Here is a 16,099-nt window from a genome sequence, read left to right as displayed (position 1 = left end):
ACCTATGAGTTAAATACTCTTAAGTATTAAGACTTTCCTTTTTCCAGATGAACAAACTGACTTTCAAAGAGGTTGAATGATTAGCTTGTGGTCGGTCATATCGCTAGGAAATGGTAGAGCTAACAGGTTTACTCCTCCAAGTCCAATGTGTTTCCATTCCATTATCCTGATTCCTTCTCAGTCTTGCGCCATAATTTACTTTTCTGGTTATGGCAACTGTAAAACTGTGTTTAAAAACATGGCCAAGTACAATGTGTTTTAAGTTGTCTCAGGCAACATTTGGCACTATATGAAGAAAAAAAAGGTACCACATGGCTTTAGGTAGAAATTCCATTAAGTGGGTCTTGTGCTAAGGGGATGTCCATATTTCTAATAATAACAAGAGCACACACATGGAATGCATTTATATAATGAAGATAATATGGCAGAGCCTCACAGACATGTTGAAGGGCCTAGTCAGTGGACACAAAAGTGCTTTTAAAGGTTTACTGCTGACTGCTAAAAAGGCCTTCATGAATAGTGTGTCAAAACCACAAAGATTTTTTTTTTCCCCAAAAGTCCCACAAGCTTTCTGCTAAAATCCATGGCAGATGGAGTGTTAGGGAGATAGTCTATTCAAGTCTGTTAAATACACACACACACACACACACACACACACACACACACACACACATGTATGTATATATAAATGCATGTGTGTATGCATGTGTATGTGTGTATATGCAAATATATGCATATATGTATGTGTATACACACATATATGTATATATGTGTGTGGATGTATGTATGTATGTATATATGTATATATATATGTATAAAATAAAAATTAAAAGTCTGCTATCCAAAATTTGTTAATGAATGGAAACGAAAAAACAAATTGAAGGAGCAACTATAATATTCTCTCAAATACAAAAGGAAACTCATTTTCAAAAGTCAATGTCATAGACTCTTCATGGAAGCAAAAAACTGTTAATAAAATGGGTGCCCATCAGTTGGCTGAACAAATTACAGTTGTAAATTTAAAGGACTGCTATTGCAGAAAGAACAAAAATTAAGAACTCAGAAAAATTCAAGATCTGTATGAAGTGAGAGAGAGGGAAGAAAATTGAACCAAGAGAGCAACATATATAACAACTACAATAATAAATGATAACATCATCAAAAAAATGCTTACTACTGGTGAATCTGATTACAAATCTCAATCCTGGAGAACTATTAAAGAAACACACCTACTTCTTGGCAGTGAGGTTCGTGAACTCTGGATGTGGAAAGTGGTATTCACTTAACAGGTAAGTTACACACAGTCAAGTATGATTACTATGTTGGTTGGCTTTGTTTAAATATTCTGTTACAATTAAGGGCTCAATGGAGTTGGGGGAAATAACTGGTATAAAAACAAAAGGAAATAAAACTAAAAAAAATTTTAAAAGATAAATGTGGAATCAAATACATGGTATAGCTGATGAAACTCTGTATGATGCTGCTACAAAGTCCAGAAATAAAAAGAACCACAGAATTTTAGAGATCATCTAGTCCAACATCTCATTTTGTAGAAGGGGAAAGAAAGGCCCACAGTTTCACAAGGCCACATAGCTAGTGGCACACCACCTCTCACGGTAAAAAGAAAGAAGAGAGATCAGTTACATTAAAAAATATATACTTTTTATATAGAAAACAAACCTCCCATTGACCCTACGTTTTTTCAAATTAAATGAAAATGTCTCTAGGTTAGACAGATAGTATTAGGCTTTAGCTTCAAACAAATTCTGAGAGATCTGAAAACACCTTTTTAAAGCTGAGATAAATCTCTTCTGGGACATTTCATAATCAGGGTTATTTTTAGATGGGTCACATTCTTAAACCTCTGATTTTTGGAATCCTGAGGAAGAAAAGGACCCTCTTGGTAAAGTTGGAGTAAATTAAATTCTCCTTAAAGAGCTGGTGAGTTCAGCAGAAAAGGAAATGTGCAAAGGGTCAGGTTGGACTTCGACCCCCTGCTATTTCCCAAACGAAAGAGTCAAAGTTCTAGAGACAGTCAGTGAGATAGGAGAGGGACCAAAAAGCTCTGAGGATTCAGATACATTCCCAGTTCTGCCAAGTAGAGTAATATATCCTCCTTTCTTACCACCACACCACCACCACCACCACCACACACATATTCTGGATAAATTGTTTTCACTGCTTTTTAAGTCAGGAATAATACTTAACTCTCACCTTCGAGGATGGCTGCTGAACATCAGAATGGCTATAAAAATGCTTCTTTACAACAACAATCACTAGTATAATTTAATTCATAACATCAATATAAACCACAAGGTCAAATCACATCCCTAAAATATAAGAACTTCCTTACATTGAGAAGCTTTATGAGAGTGAATTCCCTGCCACTTAAAGGGTTTCGGTATGGGCTGAATGAACACTCAGAGTGACCACTTTTGGGAGCTATTGTAGATAGAACTGATATCACAGGGGTCTGGGTCTGAGCGAGGCTCCAGGGGTTGGGAACCTGTGGCTTCGAGGCCACATGTGGCCTATCCTTTCATTAAAGGGATTTATTCTGGGAAGTTTGGATTCAGTCAATGGGCCAAACTTGAGGACCTAGAGAGCCACATGTGGCCTTGAGGCCTTACATTCCCCCCCCTGCCGCTAGACCATCTCTACCATCCACTCTAACTTGAAGTTATGGGAGTCTGTTTCTTAAGGCTTTATCAAAATCTGCTATAGTTTTTAGAGTAAGATGGGTACCTACAATACCACTGAGTCCAATCCCCTCATTTTACAGATGAAGAAACTGAGGCAGAGAGATTAAGATACTTACTCAGGATAACATAATTAATACCTGGAGGGATCTGAACCCTGGCTTTTTGAGTGTTCTATCCTTTTCTCATGATATTGTTCAGCTAGAAATGAACATTCATTCTGTCTCCTACTATTAATTATAAAAGGCTACCACTACATTCAGAAACTAAAAGTCTTTTGGATTTTATAACATCTAAAACAGGCATGGGAAACCTGTGGCCTCAAGGCCCCAAGTGGCCCTCTAGGTCCTCAACTGCGCCCCTAGACCTTTTAAACCTCTTCAAATCCTTAAAAGAATTGATATCACAGGGGTTGGGCTAGAGTCCCAGAGTGGGGAACCTGTATCTGCCTATCCTTTTATAAGAGGATTTGTTCTGTTTAGTTTGGATTCAGTCAAAGGGCCAAACTGAGGACCTACAGGGCCATGTGTGGCCTCGAGGCCACAAGTTCCCCACCCCTGATCTAAACTAACTATTTTATGAGAGACAATCAATTCATTACACAAATAGTCTCTAAGATAGCCAGGATATATGTGTGAATGCATATACATGTACTTATATGAATATACACACATATATACATATAAATATACAGACCAAACATATTTGCCAGATATAATATGCAACAAGTGTTTACGACGATGATGAGGGGTTTTTTTCTTCCTAATTCCCTATTCCTTCTCTCTCTGCCAATGATCCCTACCCTGCTCTATCCCTGTCACAAGAAATTCAGTAACACATCATGCTAAAATGTGAACGCTTCCATCTGGGCCACTCAGACCAAGTCAATCCAGGTCCACAGAGGAGCTTTTCCCCTTTGGGGGTTAAACCTACCTTGGTTGAGGTAGGTCAGAGTTTCTTCATGAAGTTTCACAGCTGGTGATGTGGCTGCACAAAGCACATACTGAAATGGGGGCAGTTTGGCTTCATTCTCAGGGGACAGCTGAGGTTCCTCCTGCTTAAAGATTGGCAGTGCAAGGACATCACTGAAACATACAGTTAACACATGTGTCAGCAAAATATCTAAAAGAAGACTCATTATTTTTGAGAAGAAAGAAAACTTATGGCATTCTTGTAGAAGTAACATGAGATAGTTTCCCTGGACATAAATGCATCAGTAATCTATCTCCCCATTCCCTCCACTCCCCTTCCTGTCCACCTCCCCCCCAAAAAAACCTTAAACCTTTGGAGAAACTTCTGCAGTTGTAGAAATTTCTGTATGAAACTTAAATCTACTACAAACTATGTCATAAATATTACACACAGAAGTTTAAAAGTATAGTAAAAACAGAATAATTTGTGGCATCTCTTTCTCATGATAGGACATCATGTGTAGAATTATAAGACACTTGTTCTGTAAGTCTAGAGTACAAAAATTAGGATTTTTTTAAGAAGAACTAAAAAAATTCTCTAAGATTAATAAAATATTAATGTTGGAGGCAATTTTATGACATGTCAAAAGTCCTGGTCAAGCGTACAATCTATTACAATGAATAGCTATTTATGCACTACATGAAAAAGTATTAAATTATCTTTTTTAAAAATGAAATCTATTTCACCTCTATAGGCTTTACTGTGCTGAATAGATCATTTACCCTGAGAGGATCTACAACTCCACACAAGTACTGAGATGAAGAATCCATCCCAGCAACGGAGAGCAAATGGATAATAGGGAACTCCTCTTCTTTCATGATCATACTAATCTCTCCACTATTTACATTCAAGCAAGAAATCTGGATTTGGCTTTTTTCATTAACTAAATGGAAATTTCTTGCCAAATGGAAATACCTCAAGATTTCTCCTTTCCTCTTATTCAAAAGAAACCCCCCCTCATAGGACCTCAAAAGATTAAAAAATGGGGTGGAGGGTAGGAAGAATGGCTCCTACTAAGCTGGGCAGTACAATTAGTTGTATATAGAACTGGCTGGATGGCCAGACTCCTTAAAGGTTCACTGTAGAGTTGAAAAGGTCTCCAGTGGAATACCATGAATCTCTGCTCAGCTTGTACTAAGAAACATTTTTATCAGCGACTTGGATATAAGCATAGATGGCATTCCACTCAATTTACAAATGACAAAAATCTGGAAAGGCTAAGACAATACACTGGATTAGAATCAGGCTTCAAAAAAGTCATGACAGGCTAAAATCTAATAAGAAATTACACAGGGATCAATGGTAAACTCTTACATGGGTTCAAAAAAATAAACTTCAAAAGTTCAAGATAGGGGAGTGGTGACTGGATTATTGGCTGATGTAAAAAATTTCAGGGTTCCAAAAAACAAAATTTCAGGGTTTTAGTGCAGTGCTAAGTTCAATGAGTCAACAATGTGATATTGTAGCCAAGAAAATTATAGTCAAAGAAGGTGATAGTCATGATATATTCAATCCTCATTAGACTACATTAGCAAAATTATGTTTAGTTCTCAGCACCACATTTTAAGGAAGCAAATTGATAAACTAGAGTATGTCCAGAGGAGGGCAAGCAGGACAGACATAGCTCTTGAGTCCACGTCACTAAAGTGGTCAAGTGAAGAAAGCAGGGGTGCTCAACTTGGCAAAGATTTAAGCAGAATGGTGCCACGATAGTGGGCTTCTCTCCCCATGGGAGGTCTTTAAAGCGAAGGCTAATGACAGCTTGGTGTGTATGACATTAAAGGGGAATCTTGCTCCAGTTCAAGCTGAGCTGGGTGGACTGAGCTCCCTTCTAATTCTGAGATTCTAGAATTAGTCTGGGTTATGATTGAGGCATGGAAAAATCCTGATAATATGAATGGCCTGCAAGAGAGAGACTTATTAAAGTCTAATAAATTATGAAGAATAAAGGAAGCAGGTGCCCAAAAAATGCCAGTCCCTTTATCTTGATAACCACTCTATCCCCCCTCCCCTTCTCTTAATATGCTTTACATAATGAATCAGATTAGCTTATCCTGGATCACTATAAAAATTGAATAAATACCAAAGTCACTGGGACAATCTGTTCTCCGTCTAACACAATAAACTTGTGTCTCTAAAACACATAAACATTGTACACACCCCGCCAACATCTAGCTAGTTCCCTGAAGGAAAATATGGTTTTGGGTACACCTCAAAAATCCTTTTTACACCTGCCCTTCTGTTTTCCACTCCCCAGTGAAGCCAATATTTAGCTCAACTTTCAGCTTACTAAAGAGCAAGGGTGCCCCTTTCCTTACACTAAACCTCAGGTGCACAAATCCAGACAAAAATAGCTATCTAGGAACATGGAAAGTGTGCACAGGCCCTTCTAACTTTAGTGCTTTTCATGTTTGCCCACATCATATTAAGTTAATAATCCATGTGCTTTGGTGTTAAAAAAAAAGGGAGAGAGGGAGAAAGAAAAGAAAGTGGTTGACTTGTCACTCAACACTGAAGTCACTCATGGAAGGGTATTTGTTACAAGACAGTTATCTTTATTTGCAAAGAAATAAAAGTTGCCCAGAACATCGAACTTAAATGAGGAAAGAGACTAAAGGTTCCTGCTTGAGGCCAACCTAAGTAACTTCAACATTATGGTATAGTGGCTAGACACAGGACTGTTCCCTTGAATACACCCTAAGTCTGGGTGAACCATGGCCTTCTCTTGCTTCAATCTCTAGGAGAATTCTCCAATCTCCTAAAAAGGGGGAGGTCAAGTTATCAAATAAAAGACTGTTGACCAATTGCTTGATTATCCTTGGATCAAAAAGCACTACAATAAACGTTTTATCTTATGGTTTGCTCTCTTTCTGAAACTCTACTTAACTTTTCATTATAGCCAAACTGAAATATGTTTCTCAGCTACCTCACAAGTAGGTGAATCTCTAACCTCTGAGGTAAACATGAAAACTGCTGATTGGCACACCTCACAAAAAGAATGCACAACATTTATTCCTTAATAAATTATTAGAGTGTAAGTACTTTGTGAGTAGGAATAATTTTAGTTTGTTTTCTCTTTCTCCCTATTCAACCACTTCCCCAATTTCCACTAAGCTCAGTGTCTTAAGCTTTTTATGCCTTAAGGTTTAAAGTTCTAAGGTCAAGTTTTATGCTCCCAAATTTAATAATTAAATTTAATAAATTTAACTCAATTGAAATTTCTGGGATATGAAATTTAAGTTTCAATCATGTCTATAAAAACCCACATTTTTAAACGTCCTAAAATATTTAATAATCATAGAATAGGTTTTAGAGAAAATGGAAAAGTAAAGTCATGGAATATTAAAAATTTTAGTTCCTGGGATAAATAGGAACTTAGTTTTCTCCAGAATGTTTTTTTTAAAAGGAAACATATTCTAATGAACTGACACATTCTCATCAGAGCAGGGTCTATATTTAAATTGCTCTGGGCTGTCATTGGCTCAATATCTTCACAGAATAAGCCTGCAGAATTAATAAAGATCCACCATCATTTACCATCTTTCTAATAATTAAATCCAATGAATGATGAACTGACAAATTAAAAAGATTAACCCTTTCATTGCTTTTCCCTTCATTTCTAAAGGAAAGAGGAACAAAGGCTATTATATCAGAGTCAGGAGATTTGACAGGTATCACTTTGGATATTTGGGGAAAGTCTCAAGGCAGGGAGGGGTACAAAAAGCCATTTAGTTCCAATAATGGTACAATCATTGCCTGGTAACCATTCCACAAATTCTGCTTTTCCCAAGCCAATGTCAACTGCCCCTTGGGTTAAATTAGGCACATTTAATAAACTGTGACTAGGGTGGAAATAAGACAGGCTAAAGCTGGTTCAAGCAAGTTCAGAAAGTGAAATTAGAATCCATTAATACTGGGCCTCCAATAGAAAAAAAGAAAAAAAATCCCACAGAACTGAGGGGAAAGGGAGTGTCTGTCCTACTTCCTAATAGGCCAGTTTCTGGGTGTCTGGTTTTTTTTAGAGAATTTTGAAAAACAGACAAGACTTTTCCCTTTGAAGAGCACTAGTCAAATCCCTGCAGAAGAAGAAAGATTTCCAACGAGGGAATAGGCCTGAACTCAAGCAAATACATACAAGATTATCTGAGGGGGCTATCTGCTACTCCTTAAGCAGAAGAGATGCTTCCTACAGCCCCAGCCCTTAGGTCAAACCCTCTACCCCACCCTTGCCCCACCTCATCTGGAATTCAAGTCTTCACCACTGCAAATTCTAGAAGTTGAAAACCAAGAACCACAAAACCCTTCTCAAATCAAAAGGTTATTTAGAGGGCCAAGAAAAGGTGGAATGCAGAGACCCTATTAGTATCCTGTCAGGTTCCTGCACACTTCCTCATTAGGTGAACTATTTCCAAGGAAAAAGAATTCTGCCCTTTTCCAACCCCCCCCCCCGCCCCCGCACCTTACCCTCCTCCCCAAGGTTGATTAATGTCAAGATAAAAAATTAGTCTAAAAAGTCAATTCTCTTCCTTCTCACACATCAGTAAACTAGCAAATGTCATCTTAATCAACTAAGCTGATAATAAATTAAGGTGATAATAAGTATATCAATTTAATAAATATTAAGTGTCTGCTATGCGCCAGGCACTGCGTAATTTGTACCAGAAAACACCCACAACCCAGGGATGGGGAGGATCATATTTGTAGAGCTGTTAGGTAGATATTTCAGAGGCTACTACATATAATCCAACTGTCTTCATTTTACAGATAAGCAAACAGAAATTGAAGGTGGTTACACGACTTGCCCAAGGTCACCGAACATAGTAAGCATCACAGGAGGGATTTGGGAATGCAGCTTCTGCCGGCAAATGCCGGTGGCTGTCACTAATGCTCCCCAAAAACTGGGACTATTGCCCGGCTCTCCCCCTCGCCTCCCATCTATTTCTCTCGCTCTCCTGGCTCTCCCCCAATCACCATAGGTCTGTCCTGTCTGTCTCGGTTCTCTTTCTTTTCCCTGCGCAAGTGTGTCTGTGTCCGTCTGTCAGCCAGTCTGCGGGGTTTCAGTTGTAAAAGTCTCTCTTCCCCAAAGGAGAGAAGGGCGAGCCCTGAGTTCGGGGGAGCGCTGCCCACGGCTGCTTGTATGTGCTCTCTCGGACACCCATGGCCTCTCCTGCACCGCCAGAGACGGCGTGCGGCCAGGCTGAGCGCGGGAGCCTCCCTCAGACTGTCAGCCAAGGGTCGGAGCAAACTCAGCCAGCGGCGCCCAGAGGTGCGGGGCAGGGGGAGGGGGAGCTCCGGCCCGGGAAGGGCGAGCCGCGGGAGGGGAGCAAGCAAGAGAACAAATTTAGCCCCCGTTTCCCTCCTCTCTTGAGGGGTAGGGGTGGGGAGAGGGATAACGAAGGCTCTTTTTTAAAAAAGTGCACTATGTTTTCTGATGTGATTTCCGATGGTAGTGTCTTTTATGAACTAAATCTTCTCAAAACGAAATTAAAAAGCTGTAAGAACTCAGGCCATCTAATCTACCCCTCCTCACTGAAAAGAAGAAGAAGAAAGTGAGGCCCAGGGCACTTGACCAAGGCCACATAGGTAGGTAGTCCGTGTCCTAGGTAGGTATGGGCTTCCAGTTAGGGCTGGCACCAGCTGCAGCCTCTTCTAGCCTCTTCTCCCGGGGGGCTCCTCGGGGCCAGGTGATCTCCCTCAGTTATCCTGCACCCCCACCGCCCGTGGCGGGGTGGTCTCCCTAGGATTACGTGTTACGAGGAACCCTCCCCCCCTACACCACACCAGGGCAGGCGCAAAGTCCTGGGCTGCAGGGTTACTTGGAGGCATTCGCCGGGGCGGCAGCGCCTTCGGGCGCCCGGGGTGCGGGGCTGTGACCAGAGGACCGGCGATTGGAGCTTACCGCAGGTAGCTGCCGGAGTTGTGCTGGTTGTAGTGCTCCGGCTGAGTGTGCCAAAACAGCATGGTTTCTTTCCTTCTCGAAACTCAGGAGAGCGCAGACAATATAGTGAGGGGAGTGTGACACACCGGTGGCCAGAGCCCCCGCAACAAAGCCGCTCCCACGAGGCAGCGGGGTACGGGGGCTGCAACACGCGCTTTTATTTACCAGTGCCTGCGGCCGAGGGTGGGGTTAGGGCGGGCTGTTGAGGTCACTGCGGATGCCCTCCTCGCACCCTGCCCCTCCCCAGAAGAGGGGCGGGAAGGAAGGAGGAGGAAGGGGTGGTTCCCAAGGTCCGCAACCTGGGCTGACCCCGCCTGGCACACCCTGCGGCCGGGAGAGTGAGGTGCTCGCAGACCTGGGCCGGGAGGAAGGATCTGCTGCGGCCATCCGGCTCCCGAAGTCTTTTCCAAAGGAAGGGAAAGGGACCAGGTAGGGTCCCTTCTTTCCCAGATTCTCTCCCCAAAGTCAGGCCCCTCTCTGGAATGTGGCGGGTTAGGAGTAGGGTGGGGTGACAGGTGACTGTGTTGGCACAGGCAGTGGAACAAGTTGGCGGTCCTCCCCTGGGAGTGATCAGGAATTTGAAAGAGGGAAGTGATGCGACCTTGTCACTCCAAGCCCCCAAATCTTTTATAGATTAAAATCACCAAACATTTACTAGGGCCTTATAATGATTGAAGGCACTGTGCCTGATGCTGTGGATGCAAAAATAAAAAATAATATAGTCTCTGCCTTCAGGGAGTTTACATTCCGCCAGAGGGATACCGTATGCATACAAAAAGCATAATACAAATGAGGCTGTGGGGTTTTAGGATTAAAGAAAAAATACAGACAGTATATTCAAAAAAAATTTAAAGAACTATGAGCTAAGTGAAAGGGGAAAATGCATGGAAGGACTTTCGGGAATGCTCTGTTCAATTAAGGAAAAGTTTACTATTACTACTAATAATTATAGTCACCATGTAGTTTTGCAGAAGAAGAAAGCATGCATTTATTAAATTTTGTGGAGGAAGGAAGGAACCAAGCATTTAAATGAGTTTACTAGAGTAGTTTGCCATTTCCTCTCCAGTTCATTTAACAGATGAGGAAACTGAGGCAACAGGGTTAAGTGACTTGCCCAGAGTCATACTGCTAGTAAGTGTTTGAGGCCAGATTGGAACTCAAGAAGATGAGTCTTCCTGACTTCAGGCCCAGCACTCTATCCATTGTACCACCTACCTGCCCCCAGGTAGGTACATCCGAGAGGTAGCTGCTATTATTGCCCCCATTATACAGTTGAGGAAACTGAGGCAGAGGTGACTTGCCCAAGGTCACATACCTAGTAAGTGGCTGAGCCCCCAGAGTGGGAGGATGAAGATGAACCATGGAAGGAGGCCAAGAAAGTACTTAAGCAGGTGGGAGGGGTGACAAAAAAAGCTGAGGAGAGAGAGTATCCAAGAGGATGATAACCTTGAAAAAAGCAGTTTCACTCAAAGGGTTGAGGGGGATGAGAATAATTTGCTATCTGTAGGGGTATGCATGGTCTGATCATAAATCAGCCTTGCCCAAAGACCTTTCCCTTTGGCTTTAGACATTTCCTTTTCAACAACCTAGTACCAGTCTGGTACCTTAACCTAAAGAATGCAAGGCCTAATTCTGAGCCCTGACCTTCCCAGGTAATAGTCTCTTCAGTTACTACTCTGTACTCAGGTGTGTGCATTGTGCAAGAGCTGGTGTAAGTCAGTCCCTGTCCTAGGGACTAGAACTATAGCGAGCAATGTTTGTATCTGCGGTAGCTGGCACCAACAGCAGCTGGGACAAGGAGCAGTTTAATACAAATTTGTGTGCTTGAGGTAGAGGGGGGTGGGGGTAGGGGCTAGCTCTTGGGAATGGAGATCTCAGAACTTCTCAAGGCTATGCTGGGAAGGCAGCTGGAGGGAGGCGGGACAGAGTGAAGGCAGTCACTTGCTTTAGTTTCCCATCTTCTAGTCAAAACTGAATGTATTAAGCACCTGCCAAGGGCTGTGATAAGCACTGAAGAAAGGCAAAAACAGTTCCTGCCCTCACGGAGCTCCCAATCTAGCGGATCTTAACATAATATTGTTACTAACTAGACACTCGACTCTTTTTTTTTCTCTGCTGTAGATTAGAGAGCTCTCAACCCCCTATGAATTTCAATACCTTATGGCTCAACCCTGCTAGGAACATCTTACTTTTGTTTGCATGTAAGATTGCAATAACCCAACTAATTTCCTGCATTCAATTTCTCTTTTATCCAATAGGTTTTTCTCACAGCTACCAAAATGATCTTACTTCAACTTGAAACTGTAGAATGTCAATGGAGATCATTTAGTTAAGCCTCCTCAATTTATAGATGAGAAGATTAAGACCAGGGTAGGTAGAATGAAGGATTAAGGCTGAGAGCTGGGAAGGGAATGTGTCAATCCTGCATCCCAGCTCCCTCATTTTATCCGTAAAAAAACTGAAGCATGGAGAGAGGAACTCTCAACAATAAACCTTTATATAGTGCTTTAAGGTTTACAATGCACTTTATTAACATCTCATTTTGTATTCAAGACAACCCTGATAGGTAAGCACTACTTTTACCCTTATTTTATAAATGAGGAAACTGGGTCAGGCATGTTTTAAATTACTGCCTAGGGTCACACTGCTAATAAGTTTCTGAAGCAGGATTTGAACTCAGGCCTTCCTGACACCAGGCTCTGCACCTAATTACTAGGCCATCAGCTGTGAGAAGTGGTTTACCAAGAGCTCAAGATGTAACAACTCCTAATGTCTTCACTACTATAGCACACTGAGCCATGTTTGAATTGTCTTAGGAAGATTCTGAAGATCACCTGGCAAGATAAGGTGTCAGGCACTGAGGTTTCCAGCTGAACTACCCCATATTGAAACTCTACTTCAGAGAGTGAAATTCCAATCAGCTGGCAGGGTTGTCCAAATGCCAAATGCAGAGACTCACAAAAGGCAAGTAAGTGCTCACACGGCAGTCAGAAGAAGCAATACAAGGACACTCGCAAGATCTCTCTGAAGAGCTTTAGTATTCATTGGAAGACATGGGAGACACTGGCACAGGACCACCCAGCCTAGGGTGCCCACATCGTAGAGGGCACTGTGTTCTGTAAGCAAAGTAGAATCACAGTAGCACAAAACAAATGTGAGAAGCAAGAATCTAGAATTTCCATCCCAAATGTTCAAACAGACTATTTGTGCCCGACCTATAGTAGATTGATCAGCCACAGGGGAGCGCCTCTTGACCCCATCATCGTGATGTCATTGAGCCTCTCCTAGTATGAGTATGAAGGCTGAACAACAAGAAAATGATAAGCTCCCAGAGGTCAGGGAGACTGTATGTGTCACATGTCTGGGCATGGACTAGATGTTTAATAAACACTTGTTTACTTGAAATGAGTAATGGAAACATACAACACAAGACATAACTGAATTTAAAGGTATTTTGTATAAACTCGGTTTCAATAATGCATCTTCATCCATATCTGGAGGAAATAATCAAAAAGGTTAAAGTTTCCAAGGTTACATTCAGAGGCACAGCAAGAATTCCCCCTTCCCTCTCTGAACTCTCAGATCGAAGTATGGGCTTGCTGTCTCCTGAAAACCACATATACTTGGGACTATTCTGTAATGAAATTTCAAATAAATGGATTTAAACCTTTGCATAGAAGAAAGTCCTTCCTCTTCCAGGCACCCTCACACCACTCGCTATTGTAAACGATAATAAACATGTACTCACCTCTCCTCAGTTCACTTGCCAACATAATCCCTGAGTCACTCATGATAGGGTCACAGGTTTTGAGAGGAGGTATCTTAGTGTCCACTGAGTCCAAAACATTCATGAAAGGAATCTTCATTGTAATATACCTAACAGATGGTTGTCCAGCCTCTACCTGAAGACCTCTGAGGAGGGAAAATCCATTCCTTGTCTAGGGAGATCATTCTACTTTGGGGCAGCCCCAATTAGGAAGTTTTTCCTGACATAAAACTAAACTTACTCTTTGTATCTTCTACACTGCTTCTGATTCCTCCTCTGGGATCAGACAAAAGTCTAAGCCTTCCTTTGTATAACATCCCTTCAAATACTTGAAGTCAGCTATAATGTTCCCCTGATAGGAATGAGGCAAAAAATGCTGTTTCCTTCAACTAAGACTCATAAAACGTAGATTTAAGGCTCTTTACCTTCATGGTTGACCTCCTCTGGATATTCTCATTTATCACACACCTATAGTTATTGTGATGGATTAAAAAAAATCTTTTAATTCTTTTTCTCAATTACATGTAAAAAATTTTAACATTCATTTTTTAAAAATTTTGAGTTCTAAATTCTCTCTGTCCTCTTCCCCCTACTTGAGAAGGCAAGCAATTTGATACAGCTTAGCTATGTGCAGTCATGCAAAACATTTCCATATCAGCCATGTTGCAAAAGAAAATGCAGACCAAAAAAAAAATTAAGAAAATAAAAAGCATGCTTCAATCTGCATTCAGACTCCATCAGTTCTTTCACTGAAAGTGGATAGCATTTTTCATCAGAAGTCCTTCAGAATTGTCTTAGATCATTATATTGCCAGGAATAGCTAAGTTACTCACAATTGATCGTCATACAGTATTGCTGTCCTCTGTACAATGTTCTCCTGGTTCTGCTTACTTCACTTTGTATCAGTTCAGGTTTTTTTGAAACCATCCTGCTCGTCATTTCCTAAAGCAGATAGTATTCCATCACAATCATATGCCGCAAGTTGTTCAGCCATTCCCCAATTGATGGGCAGCCACTCAATTTCCAATTTTTTGCCATTTGGCAGATTTTTTAAAAAAACACACTATACATATTTCAAGTCTTTGTACTGTCTTGTCCCCCTTAGTAGTTTGTGAACTTTTGGAAGAAAGAACCCTATCTATTCTTTAACCTATAGCCCTCCCCCCAAAAAAAGTCTAGCACACTTTTGTATACCTAATAGATAAATTCCATAAATATATACTAACAGAAAAAAAGAATTCATTGGACTACATAAGCATGTTCTATGAAGTTTGTTAATATATAATCATTAATATGATTTAACATGATGGAGGAGAGTCTGAATTTTTCTGCCAGTTGAATGAAGGCTCTAATCAAGTCCTACCAAGCTGACAAAGCTTGGAGTGTGGGCCCAGAGACTAACTACTCATCTGTCTTCTGGATAGGCCTAGCTAAACTTTTGCTTTCATTTTTAAATCTTTTAAGTCTCAAGAGCAATTCAGCAAAACCAACCAACATCTCAACCATGCCTGAGAACATATGTAATATTCCACACTCCAAATCCACCCCCAACACACACACACACACACACACACTCTCTCTCTCTCTCTCTCTCTCTCTCTCTCTCTCTCTCTCTCTCTCTCTCACTCACTCACCTCTGCAAAGAAGGGAGCATTTTCTTAACTTTGCCAAGACCTAGCTTCAGCCTAGCTACATCACCAGGGTTGGCCAATCAGAGATTATTTTTTTGGCCATAGTAACTAATGAATACTAACTATCAAGAATTGGAAGATTTGTCTATGTCAGCAAGAGTATTCATACCAATGAAACCATGGATTTCTTAAAGTATGGAAGCTGAAACTCTGATTCTCAAATTGTGGTCTGTGAATCCCTTGGCCACTCTGGACCTTTTCAGGGAGTCCAAGAGGTCAAAACTATTTTCATAATCATACTAAGATATCATTTGCCTATTAAAATTCCCTTCCCTTTTCCAACCAGGTATCTGTGCCAAACCATAGTTTCTTCACATACTTCAATCAAAACAACACATTGAAATTGATTAAATGCAAAAGTAGATTTAAGGATCTATTGTTGTTCAGTCATGTCCAACCTCTGTGACCCCATTTGGGGTTTGCTTGGCAAAGATACTGGAGTGGTTTGTCATTTCCTTTTCCAGTTCATTTTCACAAATGAGAAAAATGAGGCAAATAGAGTTAAGTGACCTGCCCAGGGTCACACAGCTAATAAATATCTGAGGCTAGATTTGAATTCATGAAAGCAAGTACTCCTGACTCCTGACAGGACCAGTGCTCCACCATGGCATCTAGCTGCCTCTTTGAGAATCTAGCTGTCATGTGTTGAACCAGACATTAAGGAGATTTTGCAAAAATGTGTAAAACAATGTCATTTTTCTCCTAAATTTGCTTTTGAAAATAGAAATTTTTCATAAAAATGTTATTTACATTAATATGTAATGGGTTTATTTTTGCTATTTTAATGAAGTGCATATTAAAATTTTTAACAGTTTTAATTTTTAGTGCGGCAAATGTCGATAAATATAATCCATATAAATAAAAGCTCTTTGGGGTCCTCAATAATTTTCAAGAGCTTAAAGAGATCCTGGGACCAAGACATTTGAAAAATTGCTGGTGTAGAACAAGGAGTTAAGAAATCTGGTTCCTAGTCTCAGTTCTACCTCTAGCTAGCTATATGACCTTGGGCAAATCACACAGTCCTCTGAACCTC

At 40.8% G+C, this 16,099-nt stretch overlaps 1 protein-coding gene across 1 annotated transcript in view; it reads right to left on the bottom strand.

Moving 5' to 3' along the window:
* TFCP2L1 (transcription factor CP2 like 1) overlaps window positions 1–9,804 on the bottom strand; it is a 57,576-nt gene extending 47,772 nt beyond the window's left edge. Inside the window, exons 1-2 of the mRNA XM_020963110.2 lie at window positions 9,571–9,804; window positions 3,633–3,784 (exon numbers count right to left, since the gene is read on the bottom strand). Coding sequence (XP_020818769.1) covers window positions 3,633–3,784; window positions 9,571–9,632 — 214 coding nt within the window. The 5' untranslated portion in view covers window positions 9,633–9,804. The remainder of the gene's footprint in view (window positions 1–3,632; window positions 3,785–9,570) is intronic.
* Between the last annotated feature and the right edge of the window lie 6,295 nt (window positions 9,805–16,099).

The sequence above is a fragment of the Phascolarctos cinereus genome, unplaced genomic scaffold, assembly GCF_003287225.1.
Source record: "Phascolarctos cinereus isolate Bilbo 61053 unplaced genomic scaffold, phaCin_HiC Scaffold_726;HRSCAF=1367, whole genome shotgun sequence".
Classification (NCBI taxonomy): Eukaryota; Metazoa; Chordata; class Mammalia; order Diprotodontia; family Phascolarctidae; genus Phascolarctos; species Phascolarctos cinereus.
Note: the sequence above shows the minus strand (reverse complement) of the source record. Positions and strands in the feature narration are given on the sequence as shown.